Source organism: Pyxicephalus adspersus, chromosome 2 (assembly GCF_032062135.1).
Source record: "Pyxicephalus adspersus chromosome 2, UCB_Pads_2.0, whole genome shotgun sequence".
Classification (NCBI taxonomy): Eukaryota; Metazoa; Chordata; class Amphibia; order Anura; family Pyxicephalidae; genus Pyxicephalus; species Pyxicephalus adspersus.
Genome location: NC_092859.1, coordinates 117357948 through 117378442, shown reverse-complemented (window position 1 = coordinate 117378442; position 20495 = coordinate 117357948). Strand labels below are relative to the sequence as shown.

General features: G+C 36.5%; 1 protein-coding gene across 8 annotated transcripts in view; it reads right to left on the bottom strand.

Annotated features, from left to right (window-relative positions):
- The window catches only part of HERC1 (HECT and RLD domain containing E3 ubiquitin protein ligase family member 1), an 89437-nt gene that overhangs the window by 38548 nt on the left and 30394 nt on the right, over positions 1-20495 (bottom strand). For 7 of the 8 annotated variants that reach the window (XM_072402066.1, XM_072402072.1, XM_072402073.1 and 4 more), the window contains exons 12-29: positions 17695-17829; positions 17039-17204; positions 15999-16124; positions 15001-15216; positions 13924-14076; positions 12619-12751; positions 12300-12491; positions 11896-12117; positions 9257-9430; positions 9068-9182; positions 8223-8343; positions 7565-7736; positions 6223-6547; positions 5297-5417; positions 3712-3760; positions 1646-1908; positions 633-851; positions 355-475 (exon numbers count right to left, since the gene is read on the bottom strand). In XM_072402066.1, coding sequence (XP_072258167.1) covers positions 355-475; positions 633-851; positions 1646-1908; positions 3712-3760; positions 5297-5417; positions 6223-6547; positions 7565-7736; positions 8223-8343; positions 9068-9182; positions 9257-9430; positions 11896-12117; positions 12300-12491; positions 12619-12751; positions 13924-14076; positions 15001-15216; positions 15999-16124; positions 17039-17204; positions 17695-17829 — 3023 coding nt within the window. The remainder of the gene's footprint in view (positions 1-354; positions 476-632; positions 852-1645; positions 1909-3711; positions 3761-5296; positions 5418-6222; positions 6548-7564; positions 7737-8222; positions 8344-9067; positions 9183-9256; positions 9431-11895; positions 12118-12299; positions 12492-12618; positions 12752-13923; positions 14077-15000; positions 15217-15998; positions 16125-17038; positions 17205-17694; positions 17830-20495) is intronic. The other variant, XM_072402074.1, reaches the window with a different exon arrangement.

The window sequence follows — 20495 nt, the reverse complement described above, 5'->3', positions numbered from 1 at the left end:
CACTAATAAATAATGCTCTCAGTCAGCAAATAAAATCATTTATTACATCGAAAAAAAGGGGGCAAAGTTATTCTATAAAAAAACTTGGCTATAAAAAAAAAAAATCGTACTAGTGTCAACTGTGAAAGCAAAAAATTTGAATAAAGAAAAATATGAATGGTTTGTACACATACAAAAGTCCTCCTACTGGTGACATAAGTAAATCCTCTAAAGTGTCACTTTAGCAAAAGAAGCCTGTACCTTTACCCAGTGTGTGCTATGTACAAATCCACTCTATCTAGCAGTCATTGTAATACTGAATTCACCAACTTTGTATTGAAGAGTATTGCATCCCATTGAGGATGATGTACCTACCCACATGATGCTTGTTGGCCTGTAGAGCTCTGTCTAGGGTGGCAGATAGCTGCTGGTAGATTTTGTGCACAGCTTTTTGAATCTCATTCTGAATATTCTTCTTTGATGCACGTATTCCATCCTAATAACAAAATTAATTACTTTTTTACCTGATAAAAATGTTACACATACACATATATATATATATATATATATATATATATATATATATATATATATATACACATATACATATACACATGCACACACTGTGCAAAGCCATTTTACACTAGTTTTACCTGATAATGATGCAGGTGGACACATTCACCTTTGGAGCCAGTAGGACCAACTGTACCCAGCCCAAAACATCCAGCAAGAAATTGCAGTCTAACAGAGGTGAGAAGAGAGGATGACTGAAAAGTGGCAGATATTTGACGGCTGCCTAGAATTTGTGAATTTCCCTTTTCTTCCATTCCAGACAAGAGGACAAGAATCTGGTGTAAAGCTTCTAAGCGCAGCTAAAAAGAAAAAAAAGAAAGCCCTGTTCAATAATTCTCAAGCATACAACAACGCTTATTAAAAACATAATATTCACTGCAATAATACCATAAAATATGTGCTCATAGAAAATATATTTATATTTTCCTTTTAAGAGCAGACACACAAGCATATACTGATCAGGAAGGAAGGATCATTGGAAGGAGAAAAAAAATGGGAGGTTCATTTCCTGAAATCAGGGATACAAACCTAGCAAAATGAGTCCAAGGAAAACACCTTAGAGTGCTAATATTGCACACAATGCAAAGAAACTGTACTAGAACACACAGTGAATTGCAACTTTATGCATATAGGCTTCTACCAGTGCTCGTGCCGATCCCAGTCGACCACAGGAACCACCTACCACAGTCATGTCAGCATCACAAATGGACCATGGAGCAATGGAAGAAAATAGCCTGGTCAGAGGAATCTAGTTTTCTTTTAGATGATAAGAATGCTTGCATTGTCATCATCTAAAGTGCCAGATACCACAAGATTTTTGACTTTAGGATGGCCGCAGTGTTTGCTAGACTGCATCATTAGGGGTAATTCACTTGTTGCCTAGAAATGCTCTTTTTTTTTAATGCACAAGATCACCAATGGTTGATATGTTATCATTTGTTACAGACAATTATCTTTATTTCACTTGGACAACATTAGAAAGCAACAAATGGACAACATATTTATGCAGTTTCAGGTTATATATAAATTTTAGTGAATCTTACACATTATATTTCTGTCTCTCATGTTAACAGATTTTAAGTAAATAAAATACCTCAGCTCGTAGTTGTTGTTGTTCCATTGCAATGACACAGGCCTGGGGAGAGCTGGACATGCCTTCTTCAGGCTCTTTAAAGCCAGGAGCACTACCCACATCGCCACTTACAAAGCTCAGTACATTCTCTATTATTGTGTACACACCGAGTGCTTTGCCACTCTCGGAATCTGGATCAAAGGCACATGCAGAAGCACACAACCAATCCCGACTCTGCTTTAGGCGGGCCCAGGAATCACTAATAGGAGGGTCCAATGGTGACACTGTAGAGAAAAGAAGGTGATATTTAGGAAGGCCTGATACCTTATCACTGATACAGTTTGTTTCTTTAAAGCTATATTGTGAAGTGAGTATGCTTTAGGTATAATGATGCAGAGTACATCTATAGGTAAATTAACCTAAATCACAATATTAAGTTCTTCTAGGTCTCCTAGGTGTCCTGCAGACAAATTAAAAGCAAAGAAACAGGTTAGATAAGCTAAATATATGTTTCTCCAAATTTTAACATTTAATAGTACATACTCATCATTATACTGAACAGCACTTTCACTTACTGCAGATACTAACATGAATAAATTGCTCAGCTTCTTAGCACTGATGCTTTTCAGGCATGTGCCTATAAAGTGGATAATAAAATGGATGTCCTTTGTTGCAGGCCAAAGCACAGTGAGCTCATACAATGAATATATCAAACTGTAGTATGAAAAGGCAATAGCCAGCTGAAAAGCAAGTAGACAAGGAGAAAAGGGGAACATGCCGTTAAGTACTTGCTTGGCGATCTTCTTTTTCCTGGGGCTCAAGAGGCCATGAGGGGACAAGTGGACTAAAAGCCAGTGTTGCAGAAAAAATGAAAGGATTTTTTTTTAAGCAGACACAAAGAAGAAAGGGAAGGGAAGTTGGGCTTACACCTAATAGCTTGTTATTTTGTTATGCATGTATGTTTATTTATGCTAAAATGGATTTCTAGGACTTGAGAAAGGTAATTGTGCTTGCATACTCTTTTGTGTTCCCCTCATGATATAAGAGCAGGATCTTCCCTGAGCAGTACCTGCGGCTACCAAGAAGTGTAAAACTGCAGTAAGCCTTTTATAAGTAATTGTCTGTGACCAGTGGGACCTACAGCAACCAATTAAAACATTCAGATTCCAGTCATTAATTTGACTGGATCCAGCCATGGAATCATCCCAGAGACAATAAAAGGTACAAAGTTTTGCAGGAGAACGAAGCTTCCACTTTTCTTTAGTCAATGTATGTGCCTGCAAACTTCTAATGTAATGTAGAATAGGGAGTTATTACTAGGGATTTATAAAGCGGTGAACTTGACATTCACTGAAACATTCCCTGCTTTATCAATAGACCTGTAGGAGTAAACCAGACACTGACTGTAGATGGTTTATTGGTCAAATATTATATTTTCTTTGAAAGAAACCTTTCACAAACCTGGGTAAATCAGCAGAGAATGACAAAATGCCTAAGTAGACATTAATAAAGCAAGAAAACCGATAAGTGAATCCAGAAGAGAGAAAAAAAAATACAGATACATGCAAATCCTGACTATTCATGTAAAAATCGATTTTCTAATTTTTTCCTACCGGTATTGAGCCCAACTATTATATTAAACAATTATTAGAATTAGGAGGCGGAAAGTACCACTACCATTTTAGCAGGTTTGAGACAGGTTTATTTTAAAAACACTTCTACTGTACTTTAGACTTTACCTACAGTACATGGAATGAACAAAAAAATTTGTTTCAGGCAACGGAGCATAAAAAAAACCTCTGAACTAATATCTAAAAAGATTTATATGCTTATTAAAATTTACTATTAAAAGTGTCAGATATTCCCATACACTAACTTTCTCCCAAAAAAGTACATTATTGAAAATGGCACTTGTAGGCCCTTAAAGTGTCTGATCTATTTTCAAAGATTCTAGTAAAACGCACTGCTTAAATCAGGAAAATTAATGCCATTACAGCTTTTACTGGAAATCATGCAGAGGTATAAACAGAGGAACTACAGTACAGAATGCCATTATCTCTACAGAAATACAGTTAAATATGGCTCACCTCTTTTCCTATGTGATGCAAGGTCGGAGTCTGTGTTCTGCCTTCCACTCTAAAATATACACGTTACAAAGCTTTATTTCTACTATTTTCAACACACATAACTAATACTGATAATGTATAAAAAAAAAAATTGACAAAAATAAACAGAATCAGTCTCTCTTTTAAAAAAAAAGGTAATATTTTGAGATTAAAATACACTATTACACAGATAAAAAATATACATCTTCATGTTGGTAGAGAAAATTTGCAAACCAAAGAGACTCAAACTGTACAGAGCACCTGCAACTGCAATTGTGAAAAATAGGGCCTGACAACCCTTCATAATAGCTTTCAACACAACCTAGTTGGTTACTTGAACATTTAGAAAAATCTGTGATCTGTAAAGGACAACTGTTTATGGCATTCTGTTTATTTACTCTGTTTTGGGTTATTATCTTGCTACATCAAACTTCAATTATGTTCCAGGTGGCAGACCACAACCCATATATTCTCCTTGAAAAAATGATGATACTTTTCTAAATTCATTGTTTATTGTATTATATCAAGCTTTCCATGAGCCAAAAAAGCAGCCTAAACTAGGATTCTCCCTTGGCGATTCTTCATCTCAATCTTAGCAAAGGACATTCACACTGAGATGTCACAAACAGTGGGGGAGAAGTGTGAATGTCCTTTACTGATTTTCCCTGGAGAAACAAAAATGACAGCCCGTGAAACTTGCTTGTACTTATGCCATCAAAGCTTCTCACTAAAAGAAAAAACAGTTTTAAGAATCACGAAGACCTGATATTTGCACAGTTACATACTATGATATTAGACTGTCATATGCCCCCACACTCAATTTTCTATTTCATCTGGAAAGGCCACAAGCCACACACACTCAAATGTTTGCTAGGAAATATTGCCAAAAGAAAACCTTGTTTTCCCAGAAAGGAAATTTTAAAAATGTTCTGGTCCACAATGAGTGTACAGGTGTGGGAGCTAAAGTGGGTAATACAGTATATGTAATGTGCTCCTTTTATAGTAATTTTTAAAAAAAATGTATCAAGGCCAAATATAAGGACTGCACAAGTCACAACTACAATTTGTTCTCTTTCTGATATCAATCCAGGTCATGAGGCACGAAAGCAGCCCAAACTAGGCTTCACCCTCTGACATTCTGCATGATGTGTATGAAATTTTGGTATTTTAACCTATATGGCGGTATTCCCAAGTGGTGGAATTGGAAATCTTATCTGGTCTCCACGTGCCTGCGGCGTCCTCCAGCGGTGCCCGGCATCTGCATCCCCTGCCTGTGACCGTTGAGGATGTCAGACCAGGGGACGCAGTTGCCGGGTGGGTATTATACAAGCCAGCATGCGGCTTATTTTTTAAAATAAGTATTTTTAAATGTACTGCTTTGACATTTAAAAATACTTATATAATGAGACCGCCAGGGAGGTTAAACCCACATGCAACTCCCAAATCCTAAACTGAAGGTGTCTTGCCATATTCTGGTGCAATACAGTTTCTGGGCCTGGGATGAAATGCTTCATAAACGGAAGCTCAGAATTGCAAGTTAACCAATTTTCAAATCTAATGCACTCACCAGAGCATACCCCTCTTCATCAGATTCGGGCTGAGAAAGATCGGACTCACTCCTGGACTTAATAAGTCTGTAGTTCGGGTGTGAATGAACCGACCTCCTTTCTGCTGTAAGACTTTCACTTCTGTTTTAAACAGATAAAGACAAGACATTAAAATGAAGAAAATGGTTACAATTACCAATAAAATTGAAAATAAGTCAGAAGGTAACATTAAAACCAGTAACTTTCGGTCCACTTGTAGTATTACCTTTGGCATTAGTGGATGCAATAGTCTACCTTTTATAAAAGTATATTTAAAGCCTAACAATACATTTCTACTATTTACTCATTTGGCCTAATAAAACTAACACTGAATCCCATTTGTAATATCAGTTATATAAAGGTACAAAAAACAATCATGTAAACACTTATCAGCTAATTTATTATGTACAACTCGCTAGTACCAGGTTGGATTCTTTTTGTCTTTGGAACTGTTGTTATCCTTTGTGGTATTGATCGAACAATGTGCAAAGAACATTCCTACTGGAATTAAGGTCCATACTGATATGACAGCATCTCACAGTTGCAGCACTTAAACAGGTATGCTGTTAATCTCCCATTCCCCCACCTCCCAATGTTGAACTATTGGATTTGAATCTGAGTGTGAAGGCTATTTGAGTACAGTGAACTCACTGCCATGTTCAAGAAACCAGTTTTAGGCGATTTAAGCTTGTTATCCTGGGTACTCTGCGGTTATAAAGGATGGACATGGTCAGCAACAATACTAAGGTAGATTGTGAAATTTAATGGATATTCAGTTGGTACTAAGGGACCCAACGTGAGAGTAGAAGTAACCTTTTCCTAATTTGGATTTCTGTGCTGTCTAGGCAGTCAGGCAGTTTTTGTAAATTTTTATCTCTATTAAAACTATAGATTCAGAGACTGTTACCTGGTCATAGCTGCAGCAGCCTCTTGGGAGCCTGCTGATGAAACTTGCTGCTGAAGGTCCTCTGCTGGAGTTTCTAGAAGGTCAATTACTGGGCTCACCCCAAGAAGAAGAAGAGCACAGCGGTGAATGACAGAGTTACAAGCTGAGGTATAAAGATCTTGTCCTTCTGCGAGATGTCCACTGTCTCTTCTTCCCTGCACCAACTGTGTAGAATGCTCCTCCGCTCTAGTGCTTGCGCCAGAGCCCACGGTTAAGCCCAGGTTTACTCTGTCTCGTTCCCGGCTGCGCGCCACCTCACGGGCTGATAGGAAACATTGAAATATTTCTGTAAGGTGCAACACAAGAGAGACAGGAAGGGAGCTTAGGACAGGAGAGCAGTAAAACCAGTAACATCAATGACCTGGAGTGACTTTTATGATCATTCAAAGAATCTGGAACGGAATAGTAAGTGATTGTATTATTATATTCATACCATCAAATTGGAACAGTTAATGTAGCTCCTGTCACATTGTAGCTCCCTTAGTTAATAGATATATACAGGTAACAAATAGGCTGACAAATATGGTATACAATTGAAGAAGTACACAAAGATGCCTTTAAAATGCAAATCCTAAAGAAAATGTTATATACTGAAAGAAAATGAATCCTATAAAGTATTTCATTTTATTTGCCTTTTTCTGATGCTCATGTCATTTAAAGATCAGGCAAGGTTATACAAAAATCCATTAAACCAAAAATTCCGCATTTGCTCTGGGAAAAAGAAAAAATGGTACCAAGGACTCCAGTGCTAATTATTTTACTTCAGAAATACTCAAGAAGTTTTTTCCAACATAATCTCTGCATCTGCAGATTTTCAAGTATAACATAAGAATTAAAATTTAAGTCATACATTTAGAAGAAGGGGCTTGATAACAAAGTCAATTCAAAAGTTGCAACATTTCAGTCTAATGATCTTCAGTAATTGAAGCCTTAATAATTTCTTCATTTGTCTGGCTAAATTGAACATTGCATACACAAAGGTTTAAAAATATTGTACCATAATGTAACAACGTTACACATATAAGCTCAAATTCCAAGTTTGGATATGCCGCATAGAGTGCTGCGGCAATGTCAGAAATGACTCCAGAGCAGCACACTATATTATGGGAAAAATTACTTTTGGGGAAAGGGAACAATGTGAGTTGTAAGCAGGTGAAATCACAGCAATTATTTTTAATTGTTGTGTAAAAATGTTCTTACTGTAAATATTCAAGTAAAATCACAAAAATTTGTTTCACCTGTCAGCTCACCTCCAGTACAAAGCAACTAATGTCTTCACAGCCCTAGTCTATGAAATACTCACTGCCAGCAGTAAGAAGCTCATGTTCACGGTCGTCATCATCTTCTTCCTGCTCAGGGTGGCCCTCTTCTCTCTCCCTCTCTGCTTGCTCCTCCATCTCAGCTTCTTCATCTATGGTTCTTGTAAAAGAGTTTTCCTGGGAGCCTAGCTCTGCTGACTCTTGGTTCTCAGAAACCTGCCCAAAAATGTACAAACCTTGTCAGCATGATAGTTGATCTACAACACAACTCTCTGATAGTCATGAAAGCCAAAGCAAGAAGCAAAAAACATACTGGCATTTAGAAAAACAGTTTAGTTTAGTTAAATGCTGTTTCCTGATATATATTCAGCTTAGACTGAATAATTCAACTACATTTTACAATATCTAAAGGTAGTAAGAACATTGCAAAAAAAACAAAAACAAAAAAAACACAAAAACTGCCATCAATGCATGAAAGCTAATGTATGATTAAGTAATTTACAATAAAAATTAAAATAACCACTAAAGACTAAATGGTTGATAAACTGGTTTATAAGCTTTGTGACCATAAAAAAATACATGGACAATCTAACATTTATTTGTATACACTCATTTTTTTTTAAATATTACAGTTCTTGTCCTAACATTAGGTTATGTCTGGGAAAAAAATTCCACTAAAGTTGCATACACTTAACAACTTACCCATCTCTCCCTGGATGAGGAGCGAGTTTGGATGAGTTCCATGTTCTTGCAAGCAAGTAGTCTACTTCTGACCTTGTACACAGAGCGGAATACCTCTGCTAGAGATTTCCCTGGCTGATATCTAAGGCAGAGTAGGAAGGCAAATCAAGCTTACAACAGGAAACTTTTTAAATGATTTTCTTGTAGCACACTACCTAAATTATGCACAATAGTAGTACTGGGAAAAGCATTTATAACACAAAGTAACTTAACTGCCACCTTCTCTCCAGATTCATACACTTATGTCTTCTTCTGCACACACATATATATACAAGAATTAGTGGTACATGGCAAGAGAGAATACGGTAATGGCTACAATGAGGAATGTGAACAGTATGACTATTTACTTTGGAGCAAGAAACACTCACAAGCAACTACATAAGCACCAGAAAAATAAAAAAAAGCATGCAAAACCGAGCAGTTGAAAATTACTTCATCCCCATATATGGCTTGTAATGTATGGTGTCTGGCAATTGTTAGGTGGAAAACTTGCGAAGGAATATATCTATGTATTGAGAGGTATCCTCTCTACTATGCAGAATTGTTGCAGGTGTAGTTGCTGAAGCTCACTTGTAACATAAAAGCTTGCTGTCAATATTAAACAGCTGTACAGCAACTTCAGGTTCTATTATTTTGTTAATTTAATCAAAAAAGAAATTTTTGCTGCTCCATGAAACCACATATCAACTAATATGAAAATTGTTTGATACTGCTCAGCATGTGAATGCAAAAACAGTTATCCCTGTATGTGTCAACATTAGGTAAGGACAAGTAATTTTTACCATTCACTATTGTGAAGACCTTACCTGCTCTCTCCACTGGCTTGGGAGAGAAGGCCTGTATGTTTCAGCAGTGCGGCTAGAACAAAGCGTGAGACTGTGTCCAACAGTGATTCATTACTAACAGAGGCGCTGTCCCAGTCTGGTAAAGGTAAAAAAAGGATTAGATCCTGACAAATATTATGAATTCTACTTGCCCCATCGCTAACCAGTTACCTTTACTAAGAGCGTAATCCTGCAAACTGATCCACAGGCTGCGTGCTGGCTCCTTAGTAGAACCAACTGCCAGATCCACCAAGATGGAAACATCTGGTCTCAGCTTATAATCAAAGGTCTTCTGTTCCTCATTTGCAGAGAGAGACACTTCCAGCAGAGCACTCATACACTTATCTGAAAGAAAAGAATGATTTGAACCTGTGGTGGACCTACAAGATTAAATATGGTCTCTCCTCCCCAGCCTTGGTACTGAAATTTATTATCCACACTCCTCTAATACCTGACAGTCTCTCCAGGGCAATGTGGCAACCCTAGAGAGATGAGGAGCTATTTTATCTTAGGAATATTCTGCACCCTGTAGAGAAGAGACCATTCTCTTTCTCAGGACTTAAAGCTAAATTTGAACTTCTGCAAAACATCCTTCCTTGCATATTTGCAAATTTGACATTATGTTCTCTCCCTTTATCAGTCGCCCAGGTTCCCTGAGGTCACTTCTTTTGAGAGAATATGTGTGGATAGTCCATATTCCAAGGGTCTCATTTCCTCCATCTACCGTCTCCTTCACATGTCAACGCAGACAGCCTCTGGCAAATTTGTATATACGAGTACCTGGGAAGCTATACTGGGCCAAACCCTGGAGCGAGATGAGTGGTCAGAGATCTGGGAAGCGGCACACAAAAGTTCTATATGCACACTCTACAAAGAGAATTTATATAAAATCATATTTCGGTGGTACCACATGTCAGATATACTGCATAGATTGTTCCCAACTGTGGACCCCATCTGCTGGCGATGCAAGACCCAGAGGGCAATTTTGGAACATATTTTTTGGTTTTGCCCCATTATTCAGAGTTACTGGGAAGGAGTCAAAATGTTACTAAGAGAGGTGACCCAACAACAGATTTTACTAGACCCGCTTACTCATCTTTTGGGATTGCCCTTTACAGGTCTCCCCAAATTTACCTACAAACCTACCCATATTTTGCTAGCGGCCCGCACCTTGATCTCAGCCAAGTGGAAATCCACTTTGCCTTCCTCTATGGAGGACTTATATACTCGCATTCATGAAGTCCATTTGATGTAGTATCTTACTGCTCTTCTCGAAAACAATGTTGATAAATTTGAACGGATCTGGGAAAGCAGGGATGCCTACTACTCTCAGTTACAAGTTTAGGAAAGTAACAAAGACCTGATTGTTTGGGTCAGTAGTCTTTCATTGCTCCCCCCCTTCTTTCCCTCCCAAGGTCGTATTCAGTTAATTTCATTATAGTTTCTTTCCTTTTATTATTTTTGTCTTGTGATCATTGTATTTCTGTTTATCCTCAGTGATATATATGGGATTGTGCTACTTATTCTGAAGTTGTTTTTTTATTATTATTACAATGGACACGACCACCATTGGTATGTGCAGAAGAATGTATGGTTTTATTTGGTTCTCTTGCTCACTGTGTTTTTGAGATCTGAAACACCTGAGTTTCCACTTATGGACATGGACATATATCTTGTTTCAATGCCACCATTGCTCATTTATGTAACCTACACGGTTTTATTCCCTTTGATTCCTTCTTTGTTTCCTTCTGTCTATCTATATATTTTATATTTGTGTTGATATGTTTGAACTTGCATAATAAAAAAAAAAATTCTCATTGTTGTAAATTGTCTTTTTCAACCCCATTTCCCATTGTGATGCTGTGTAAAATGTAAATAAAAATAAATCCATTTATTTGCGTTCAACCCTAAATGTTAAAGCTGAGAAATAGTATTTTTTCCTGAAATATGTGTGATCATTTTAAATTTGATGCCAGCAATGTATGTAAAAAAAAAATTGGGAAAAAAAATGAGTCTCTGTCAATACACTCAACTTTTCCAACTTGGAAGTCACTATTAATGCTGAACAACAATATATAGGTTTTTAACAATATACCCTGCCTTCCAAACAACGTCTTTTACGGAAAAGGCATGTAAAAAGCACATTAGCTTTCAGTTCAGCTGCTGAAAGCCTTAATCAGGCAAGGACATTTCATTTCACTTTCAAAAATACAGCAAATGGTTTTTTCCATTCCCATATATGTACACAGTGATAATAAAAGAATGTGAATGGTAAAACAATCTTTCCTTGATTATGTAAAACAGTGGTAAACATGCACCTGCCCCAAATTTCCAGGACTAATATGCTTTCTTTGTACCATTTTCAGTTAAGGCTTACGCTACACAGATTGTTTCCCTAGCGTATAAATGCACTATTTAAACACCCATGTTCGAAATTCCCATGGCCAGTCTACAGCAGGGTGTTTGTGGGCTTTATGGTTTTGAGCATTGGAGAACTGTCTTACTGCTTTTTAAATGTTTTAACTGCTTGTAAATGCTTATAGAATCCTAAAACTGCCTATAAAACACATCGCCTTTGAAAGCGATTTTAAATGCTTCTAATAAAAACCAATGGAACAATTTCTAGGCATTTATAAGTGTCTACACACCATACATACATACCACTTTAACTGAATTTATAGGAGTGTATACAAGCATGAGTGTTTTAAAGACTAAAAAATTTTTATATAAATTGTATTTTTTTAATATTTTTTGAAACAGGGTTGTGTTATTACTCATCAGGCTATTTAGTTTCTTCCACACAGACTTACCCAGCTGAGGAACATCCATCTCAATTCCATTCCCAAATAAAGGAGTCTTTAACCAGTAGGCAGTGTCCTGTTCCTCTGGTGATGTGGGGGATCCTTGCAGCATGCCCCCCAAACAGCATCCAATCAACAGTGTAACAGTTCGTTCCAAATCCACTAGCCACACCCAAGACTGAGCTGGGGCAGGCAACAATACTCCTGCAGGGTCCACTTGTTCCGGTCCTCCTGTAAAATAAGAGAAGGGGATTGATTTCAGTCATGCAAACAGAGATAAATTAAATGAAACTTTTTTTCTGTTTACTATAGATACACATATCTAACCCAACTGTCCAGAAAGGTTTCAGCCCAACATTACCCTATTTTACAACCCTGTAAATCCTATATATATTGATAAGATTCCAATTTACCATGAAGGGGCCACTGTAATTCCTGATCTTCCAAAAGAGAAGCTGCAGGTAACAATCTATTGAGACGATCGAGTGGAGGAAGCAGGTCCAGTAGATAGCTGAGAAGAGGTCTGGCCACAGACACAGGCAGTAACAGCAATGAGTTTATGAGCTGACAAAGCATACTGCCTGCTGCAGAAACATAGATTACATCTGCATAAAGAAAAAAATAAATAAAGGGGATAAATAGATAAATAGTGGAATACTGCATGTTGACAAATTCTTTATACTGTAACAATACAAACTCCTAGTTAACTCCTACAGCTGAAGTATCACATACCACGCAGTTTCTCTCCCACACTTCCATTGCATGGACTTTCCCTCAGCAAAGTGACAGAGCGTGAATAGATGTCTGTAGCATGAGGCAGAAGGAGCTGGAGATGTTTGTGAAGTAATGCCACACTGCTGGAGTTCTGCAAACAGAGAATAACACTAAAATTAATGTGCATTTATGCAGATAAAGAATTTGAAAATAATATTTCCTTGTAGTTCGATAGGAAAATGTAGTTCCCCTAGGAGACCAGATACAAATAAAAATTACACTTCCTCTTACTTAAAAACCCCTTACAGTTTTTCCATTATATCTTTGTTTTACAGTGACTTAATAAGAAGGAAGGTTGTTCTTTGACTATTTTACATAATAATAATACAGAACTTGACCAGTTGTAATTTATTCACAGTAATCTCTTCTGATATCTAAAACAAAAAAACAAATATCTTGGAATACTCTTAAGGTGCGTACACACTTCCAATTTTTATCGTTCAAAACGAACGACGAACGATCGATTGGGCAAAAATCGTTCGTAAAAAAAGTAACCAACGACGTCGACGAACGAGGAAAGTCGTTGGAAACGAACGACCGGACCGGCGGATCGGATTGGACGACGATCGTTGAACATCGTTCGTGTGTACGATCGTTCGTTGATCGTCCATGGTCTGAGCATGCGTAATGAATGAACGTTCGTTCACTTTCCTGTTGTGCACATAGTTCCTCTATCGCTCAAACGATCGTATCTATTGTGTGTACAATATCTACGAACGATCGTGTCGTTATCTCTATGTGCAGGATCGGTGCTATACGATCGTTCGTAGATATCGTGCAGGATCGTTCGTCTTCCAACGATAATAATTGGAAGTGTGTACGTAGCTTTACCCTTCACCTGTTCTCACTCTATAATCACTTGACCCCTGGAACTTATATGAGCTTTAAACTTTAATATGGAGGTACACTGCTTTTTCCTTCTATTTTTAAACTGTTCATGGAGAAAAAGTGGTTTGTTAGGTCTGTCCTCTCTTTATATTTAAACATTTAGGTTTTTTATTATGACAGTAAATTCCAAACATGTAGGAAAAAAAAGTAATCAGACATTCATCAGTTTTAATTTATCTGTCAATATATTGAGCTGTTCTAGTTTAGGTCATACTTCCTAAAGTCCTTTGTCTTTAGAATGTCCTTGATTATATACAGTATATGCACAATATAAAACCAAAGCATCTCCAATGGCAATAATTACAAACCTACTTCTTCATTAATACAATGCATGGAAGAATTACACCAGCTACTGCACTTAGCAGTGATACATACCTCACTTATATTGTTTGTGTGGCAATAAGCCAGCAGCTGTTTCTGCAAAGAGCATAGCAGCTCATGAAGATGGGCCGGTTGACTGTTCTCTGAAGAAGAAGCTCCCACAATTAATTTATCACTGTTTTTCTCCAACTCACCAAAAGCTTGATCCTAAAAGAGAATAAATCATTAGTATTACTCTTTCTGGTGAAAAAACAGCCTCCATAATCCTTTACAAGGATATTTTAGGATTACATCAGTGTAGCAAAAATGCTCTCTGGAAGTCTCAAATACACATTATAAAACAGTATGAAAGTATGAAACGGTGTCAAAGTATAAGGGTAAGATTGCGAACTAGCATCAAACCTAATTTAGCTGGTTCTAAGCAATTTGTTCAATGAAAACAGAGCTCCAGCATGCACCAATTTATATTTTTTTGTTTGGTGGCTTTCTATCCTAAATATGAAGAAATAAAAAGAGGAGGGTGTCACATGACCATCCTTTTTTTTTTTTTTTTTTTTTTATTACTATTCTGCACTGGCTCATGGGAGGAGTCAGGCAGAACCAACATATCACTACAATAATGCCCACTGCCACAGTGTTTGATATTTTTTAGCCATTACATCTAAGTGCACATGGTATTGTAGTCAGATGCTGGCTATACCATATACAATCTAATTGTACAACCTCCTTTAGAGTCACCAAAATCCAAGGTAAACCAAAACTATTTAGTTGATAAACATCATATCATCCAGGCCCTTGCGCTCAATAGCTGTTGATAGACATAGAGAGGATGTACAAAAACATTGTATAATTTATAGCCAGCCTTGCTCTAATGACATGGAGAAAATACAACTAAACAGCTTTTCTCTAAGGGTTAAAGCCGTGTTATTACAAATGCATATTCCTGAATGGTTATCTTTAAACCTGTCCCAGATTTTACAAATACATAGTTTTATCACATTAAAACTTAGATAAATATTTTAATATTTCAATAGGTAAATGAAAGCATTTAAATATTTATTACAAGTCTGTAGCAATTTAAAAAACATGTGCTTAGTATTACATTAGTGAACAACATAGAAGTGATCTAACCGTGTAGAAGCCCAAGTTTCTCAGAAGTGTCTTCATCAAGATCTCTGCCAGGTGAGTGTCAGGGTGGCTGCTCTGGGAGTTGGGGTCAGAGCTGGAGCAATAAGAGAGAGGCAGAGAAGAGCTATCTGAGGAGTCAGAAGGAGAGCTGTATCCCAGTAAGGAAGCCACGTGTGTGTGATCCTGCAAGCTTGTCAAAATGATGTCCAGTTGCATTCTCTGAAACAATATAATCATTTTATAAGAAATTCCATACATCAACATTTTTTTTGTTTTTACTATGACAATATATTTATTTACTTTATGCATTCAAGTATGCAGAGTAACAAAACAGGGATTACCAATGAACTAAATCAGTGCAGTGTGCTTCTTTGGTATTTCTTGACAAAATGTCTACTTTGGAGAAGAATATAAGCATGTGCCCTTAATATATTCTGCTCTATTCAGGAGCTAGTGACTACCTTTAATTTCGATAAATACTGACAAACATTGGATCTAATCTATGTAATTTTATTGCATTCCACAGGCCAAGAATACATTAAAATCATAAATGTAAACTGAGAATTTGTTAACTGTTAACTGTCTGGGATATGATACAAATAACTAGGAGAACAGTAGACATAATTAAGCATTATTGCATTATTTTTTTAATCGGAATATGGAACTTAAAAAATCCTTTCAAATTCAGGTAAATACCATTTCTTAATAAGAAACAAAAATCTGTACAAAAACTATATAAATAAAATATTAAGAACCTAGTCAAACAGGGTAAATAGGTTTTTCCCCAAATTAGTCCTAAAGTCTTAACATGCTCAGTATTCTGCATATGGGTAATTAAAACACATCATTAACAGTACTGGCACAAACTAGCCATTTATAAAGTTACCTGCAATGTTGGTGAGGATAAGTTTGATAAACAAGGCACTAAATTTCCTTGCTAAAGCTACTTCCTAAGTGCAAAGATTTATACAGTGAAACTATACCCTGGAAAAATGACATACCTGGCCCTTGGAAAGGCTTTCCCATCTATCAGGTCCCTGGGGCAAGAGTGAATGTAGTAACTCCATTCTTTCCCGCAAAGGAGGCAGCAGCATGGTAGCACCCACAGACAGAGTCTCAATTACAACCTGTGATTGAAAAGGTTGGTGTAAGTGCTTTGCCATATCATATCATACATAAACTGTATATCACACTAGAGAGACAGAGTCTCCCTGATTATTTTGTAACAAATTACTTTTTTTTTTAGTTTGCTACACAAACTTCAGGTAGTTGCTACAGTTAAAATCCCATCAGAAAAAGAATCTGGGTTTAAACTCTGGTAACATGTCTTAGAACTGAATTTGTCTAAACAAGCTGTTTGCCCTTTTTTAAACTGTAAAAAATGGGATTTTTATTTTATCCCTTAAAATAAATGTTTTCATAATACAACCTAATGTATTTATTCACACTGATTTTCTTGACATTTAATATTACCGTTTTTGAATGTAAGAACAGACTGCCATATTTTACACCCTAGATTTATACTCGAGTCAATGTAGTTTTTTTTTTTTGATAAAAATAAATGCCTCAGTTTATATATGGATCGGTTCATATTTGCATAGATATATTAATAGATTATAGAAATGGTAATTTGAGGCATCACCATGTAATAATTGAAAGGCATTAGCAACTGTAAGTCTCTATACCCCAAAAAATCTCAGCCCTCCTATAGTGCAATACTCCCCTACCTCCTAGATTGTGAGCTCTTCGGGGCAAGGTCTTCTCCTCCCCCCGTGTCACTGTCTGTAATTGTCTGTCATTTGCAAACCCTATTAATTGTACTGTGCGGCGTAATATGTTGGCGCTATATAAATCCTGTTTAATATTAATAAGTCTCTAAAGCCAAAGCTTTAATAGGTGAAAGGAATACACAGGAGTACTTAGTCTTGTACAACTGCCCGATATCAATCATATCCTAAATGTTATTAACAAATACCAGTGTACATAAATGTCATGTTAATTACATTTGGAAAGAATGAAAATGGATAAAAACAAACATCACCTCTTGAATCTCATCTGGTACACTGGCATCCATTAGGCGAAAAAGTAAATTACGCAGAGGTCCAGCCTGGCGCCCTAAGATGCTTGTAGCAACTCCTCCTGCTAAAGCCAAGGCTAGATGGTTGGACAGCATCTTTAGACACAACTTTAGGAAGTTATGATGTTCTCTTCAAGAGATAAAATGCACGAAAATACACTAGTTAGTTTTATGTAAAGTGAAAGTGAAATGTAAGCAAGAAAAGGCAATGAGACGGGTAAAAATATAGCACAAAGTTAAATTGTAAGTGTGGCCAGGTTACAGATATTTAAACATTTACACAAACACAAGCTGGTAAAAAAAGCAATTACTCGACTCTACAACTAACGATACTATGAAGCAATGCACCCAAAAAGTTGGAGACAGCAGAAGCACTTGTTTACCAGAACTATTTGTTTAGGCCAGCCCAGCTCCCCATGTAAAAATAAAGCAGGCGCTCGGGGCAAGTAACACAGGTAAACCAATCTTCTAAGAGAAAAACGGCAACAACTTAGTGCTTCTGATGTTATTTTGGGAGTAAACTGCTACAAAGAATCTACAGATATAAAAAATTACATATTACAGTTACATATTGTATACTGTAAAAACAAAAAACAAAACAGCAGCTTCATCAATAGTACCTGGAGGATGGGAAGGGGAGAGGGGGGACGTCACAGTTGATTTTTTCACAATATCGTTCCAGGAAGGATCTTAAATGGAAAAAGGTGCTTTCCTCCAGATCGACACAATAAGGACGATGCCATGCCACCACTTGTCTGAAAAAAACAGCAACAATAAAGCAATTCAATCTAACAGTGTGTCACTACAGCCCAGCAGAACATTAATATAGACTGTTTCTATGGAAAAATTGCAATTTACACATTTGTTCAAATCAAGATCAGCTATTATTTCATACTGAACTCCCACTCCTTGTTTTGTTTGGAGGCTTTCTAACATTCCTTTGATCTTTTGGTATCCCTCCTCTCTCTCTCACCTTCTGTTACCAAGACAGGAAGTATATATTTATTAGTTCTCGGATGCCGTTACAATGAAATCTTTGACCTATCAACACTCACACAGACTTTTGTTGGTACATTGTGGTTTGAGTTATGCACTACTTTTCGTTAGGGTAACAAAATGGTGGGGGATGTCATGCAGTATGGGAATAGAGTAAAAGGTGTTAGGTTCATGCCGCTCCACGATGCTCCAGTATCTTCTTTATTATGCATTTTATTAAAAGCAAAGGACCCCAATTCAAGAAGCTTTAAGTGATTAGTACCAGTTTTTCTTTATATAAATTTAAATATGAAAACAGGTTATGCACATTTCTTTAAAAAAAAATCTGGCGGAGATCCATCTTCCCTACATATGAATTTTTTTTCACTTGTAATCACATAAAGGTACTAATGTGATGAATTTATACTTTTCTTTAGGATTTATTCACAAATAGAAGTATTAATTAAAACAATGTAGAAATAGTACCTGATACATTTAGCTTTTGTATGCAAAAATTTGATCATTACAATTAAGGATTAGCAATCTGGCCTTTGCAGCGATGGGTCCCAGGTTCGAATCTCGGCCAGGGCACTATCTGTATGGAGTTTGCAGGCTCTCCCCGTGTCTGTGTGGGTTCCTCCCATATTCCAAAAACATGCAGTTAGATTAATTGGCTTTAACCCAAAAAAATTTACTTTAGACTGTGTTAATGACATATGGACTATAATAGGGACATTAGATTGTGATCCCCTTTGAGGGACAGCTAGTGACATGACTGTGTACAGCACAGCGTAATATTTTGTCATTATATAAATACTGTGTAGTAATAATAATATAAAATAATAATAATATTAATGAATCTCTTCTGTATTGACATTTTTTTTTAAATCTGATTTCAATGCACAGTTGGTTTTGCATTAGAAGCTGCAGCAGGTCAGAATCTACCACATTTTCTTATATTCTCCACCACATCTCGCCATTTCCATCCCTTCCCATCTTTAGATCATTGACTGACACTTTCAATTCTTTAAATCGTCAAATGTGGGCATTACCAACAACTTCAAAATGACAAAATAGCTTGAACATAAACCTTATCTATAACTTGGAAACCATTTTTTAGGACCTATTCTATTTTATGGTCTCCAGTAAGACTCTGCAATCGGAGATTCACCATTGTCTGGCAGGTGGTTGATATTGCTAGCCTTTGATATGTATATTGCACAACCAACAATATTTATAACTAAAGCTTAATAAAACACTTTACCACATTAGCAATATAGTATGGGGAGGGATACACCACCCAACAATGAAGTGCAGAAGTAAACTGAATCTCATATGAGCAGCTTGGGAATCTCCTTACATAACACAGCGTTCATATTGCATCATGCCTATTTATTCACCCAGCCTAGTGACACAGATGGTGTATTCATCAGACACAAAGTGTAGATAACCATTTTCTTTACAAGTGTACACGACATGAAAATAATGATGCTGTGTTTCTATGATCGCTAGGCACCTACATGCAGGTTTATTAATCTACACAGAAGCTGCATTTTATTGTTTAACTGTTACAATGGGTAGTATTAGAAGTACTGATAGACACAACTATCATACTCGTATAAATAACTATTGGTATTTTAAATCTAAATAATTGGGGGTATTTTTATTCATAATCGTGTAGGCTTACCTAGTATTTACATTTTAACACTTTATCTTTACTTTGTCTGAAATTAACGGACAGCTACTATTCTGTCACCTGCTTGAACTTTGTTCACTGTTCCCTCAGTTCCGGAGAGTGTTTTAAAGTGTCAAATTAAATAATTCTGCAGTAGTTCTCTTTCCTTTTAAAAAGGTGACTGCGGTGATCATTTAGAAACTGATGAGGTTATCCAGTTGACATAAAAGTGTGAAACCTAAAGTGACCTCTCACCCCAGATACTAAAGCAAAATTGTCAGGCTCAAAAGTAGTGGAAGTAATTATCCATCTGTTACCTCAGCACAAGCATATTCATGTTGTATGAGATTTTATTAAGCCTCAGTAAAATGAGCTTAAAGCGGAACAAAAGTTCTGCTTTCACAATATGTGATCAGGGACACACAGGCTATGTCCCTTCTGCAATAAAACATTTTTGTTTTATTTTTTATTCTAGTTTAGACAATGGAAATCAAATAGGAAAGAGCACTGCAGTTTGGGTCTCTTCCATCCATATTCACTGCTAGGGTTACAGATTGATTGTTCCTGCTTTTCCCTCTAGCCTTAGATACTGTTTTTATACTAAGGAGCCCTTTTTCATTTTAAAATTATATAACAATTACATAAAGACATTATAATACTTTGCAGTAATTGTTTTTTTTTTTTAATTCCTTTTTTTTATTTTTATTGTAGTTTGAAGGGAAAAAAAATTATTTTTTAGCATAATATTGCCAAAAGAAGCTTTAGGCTCCC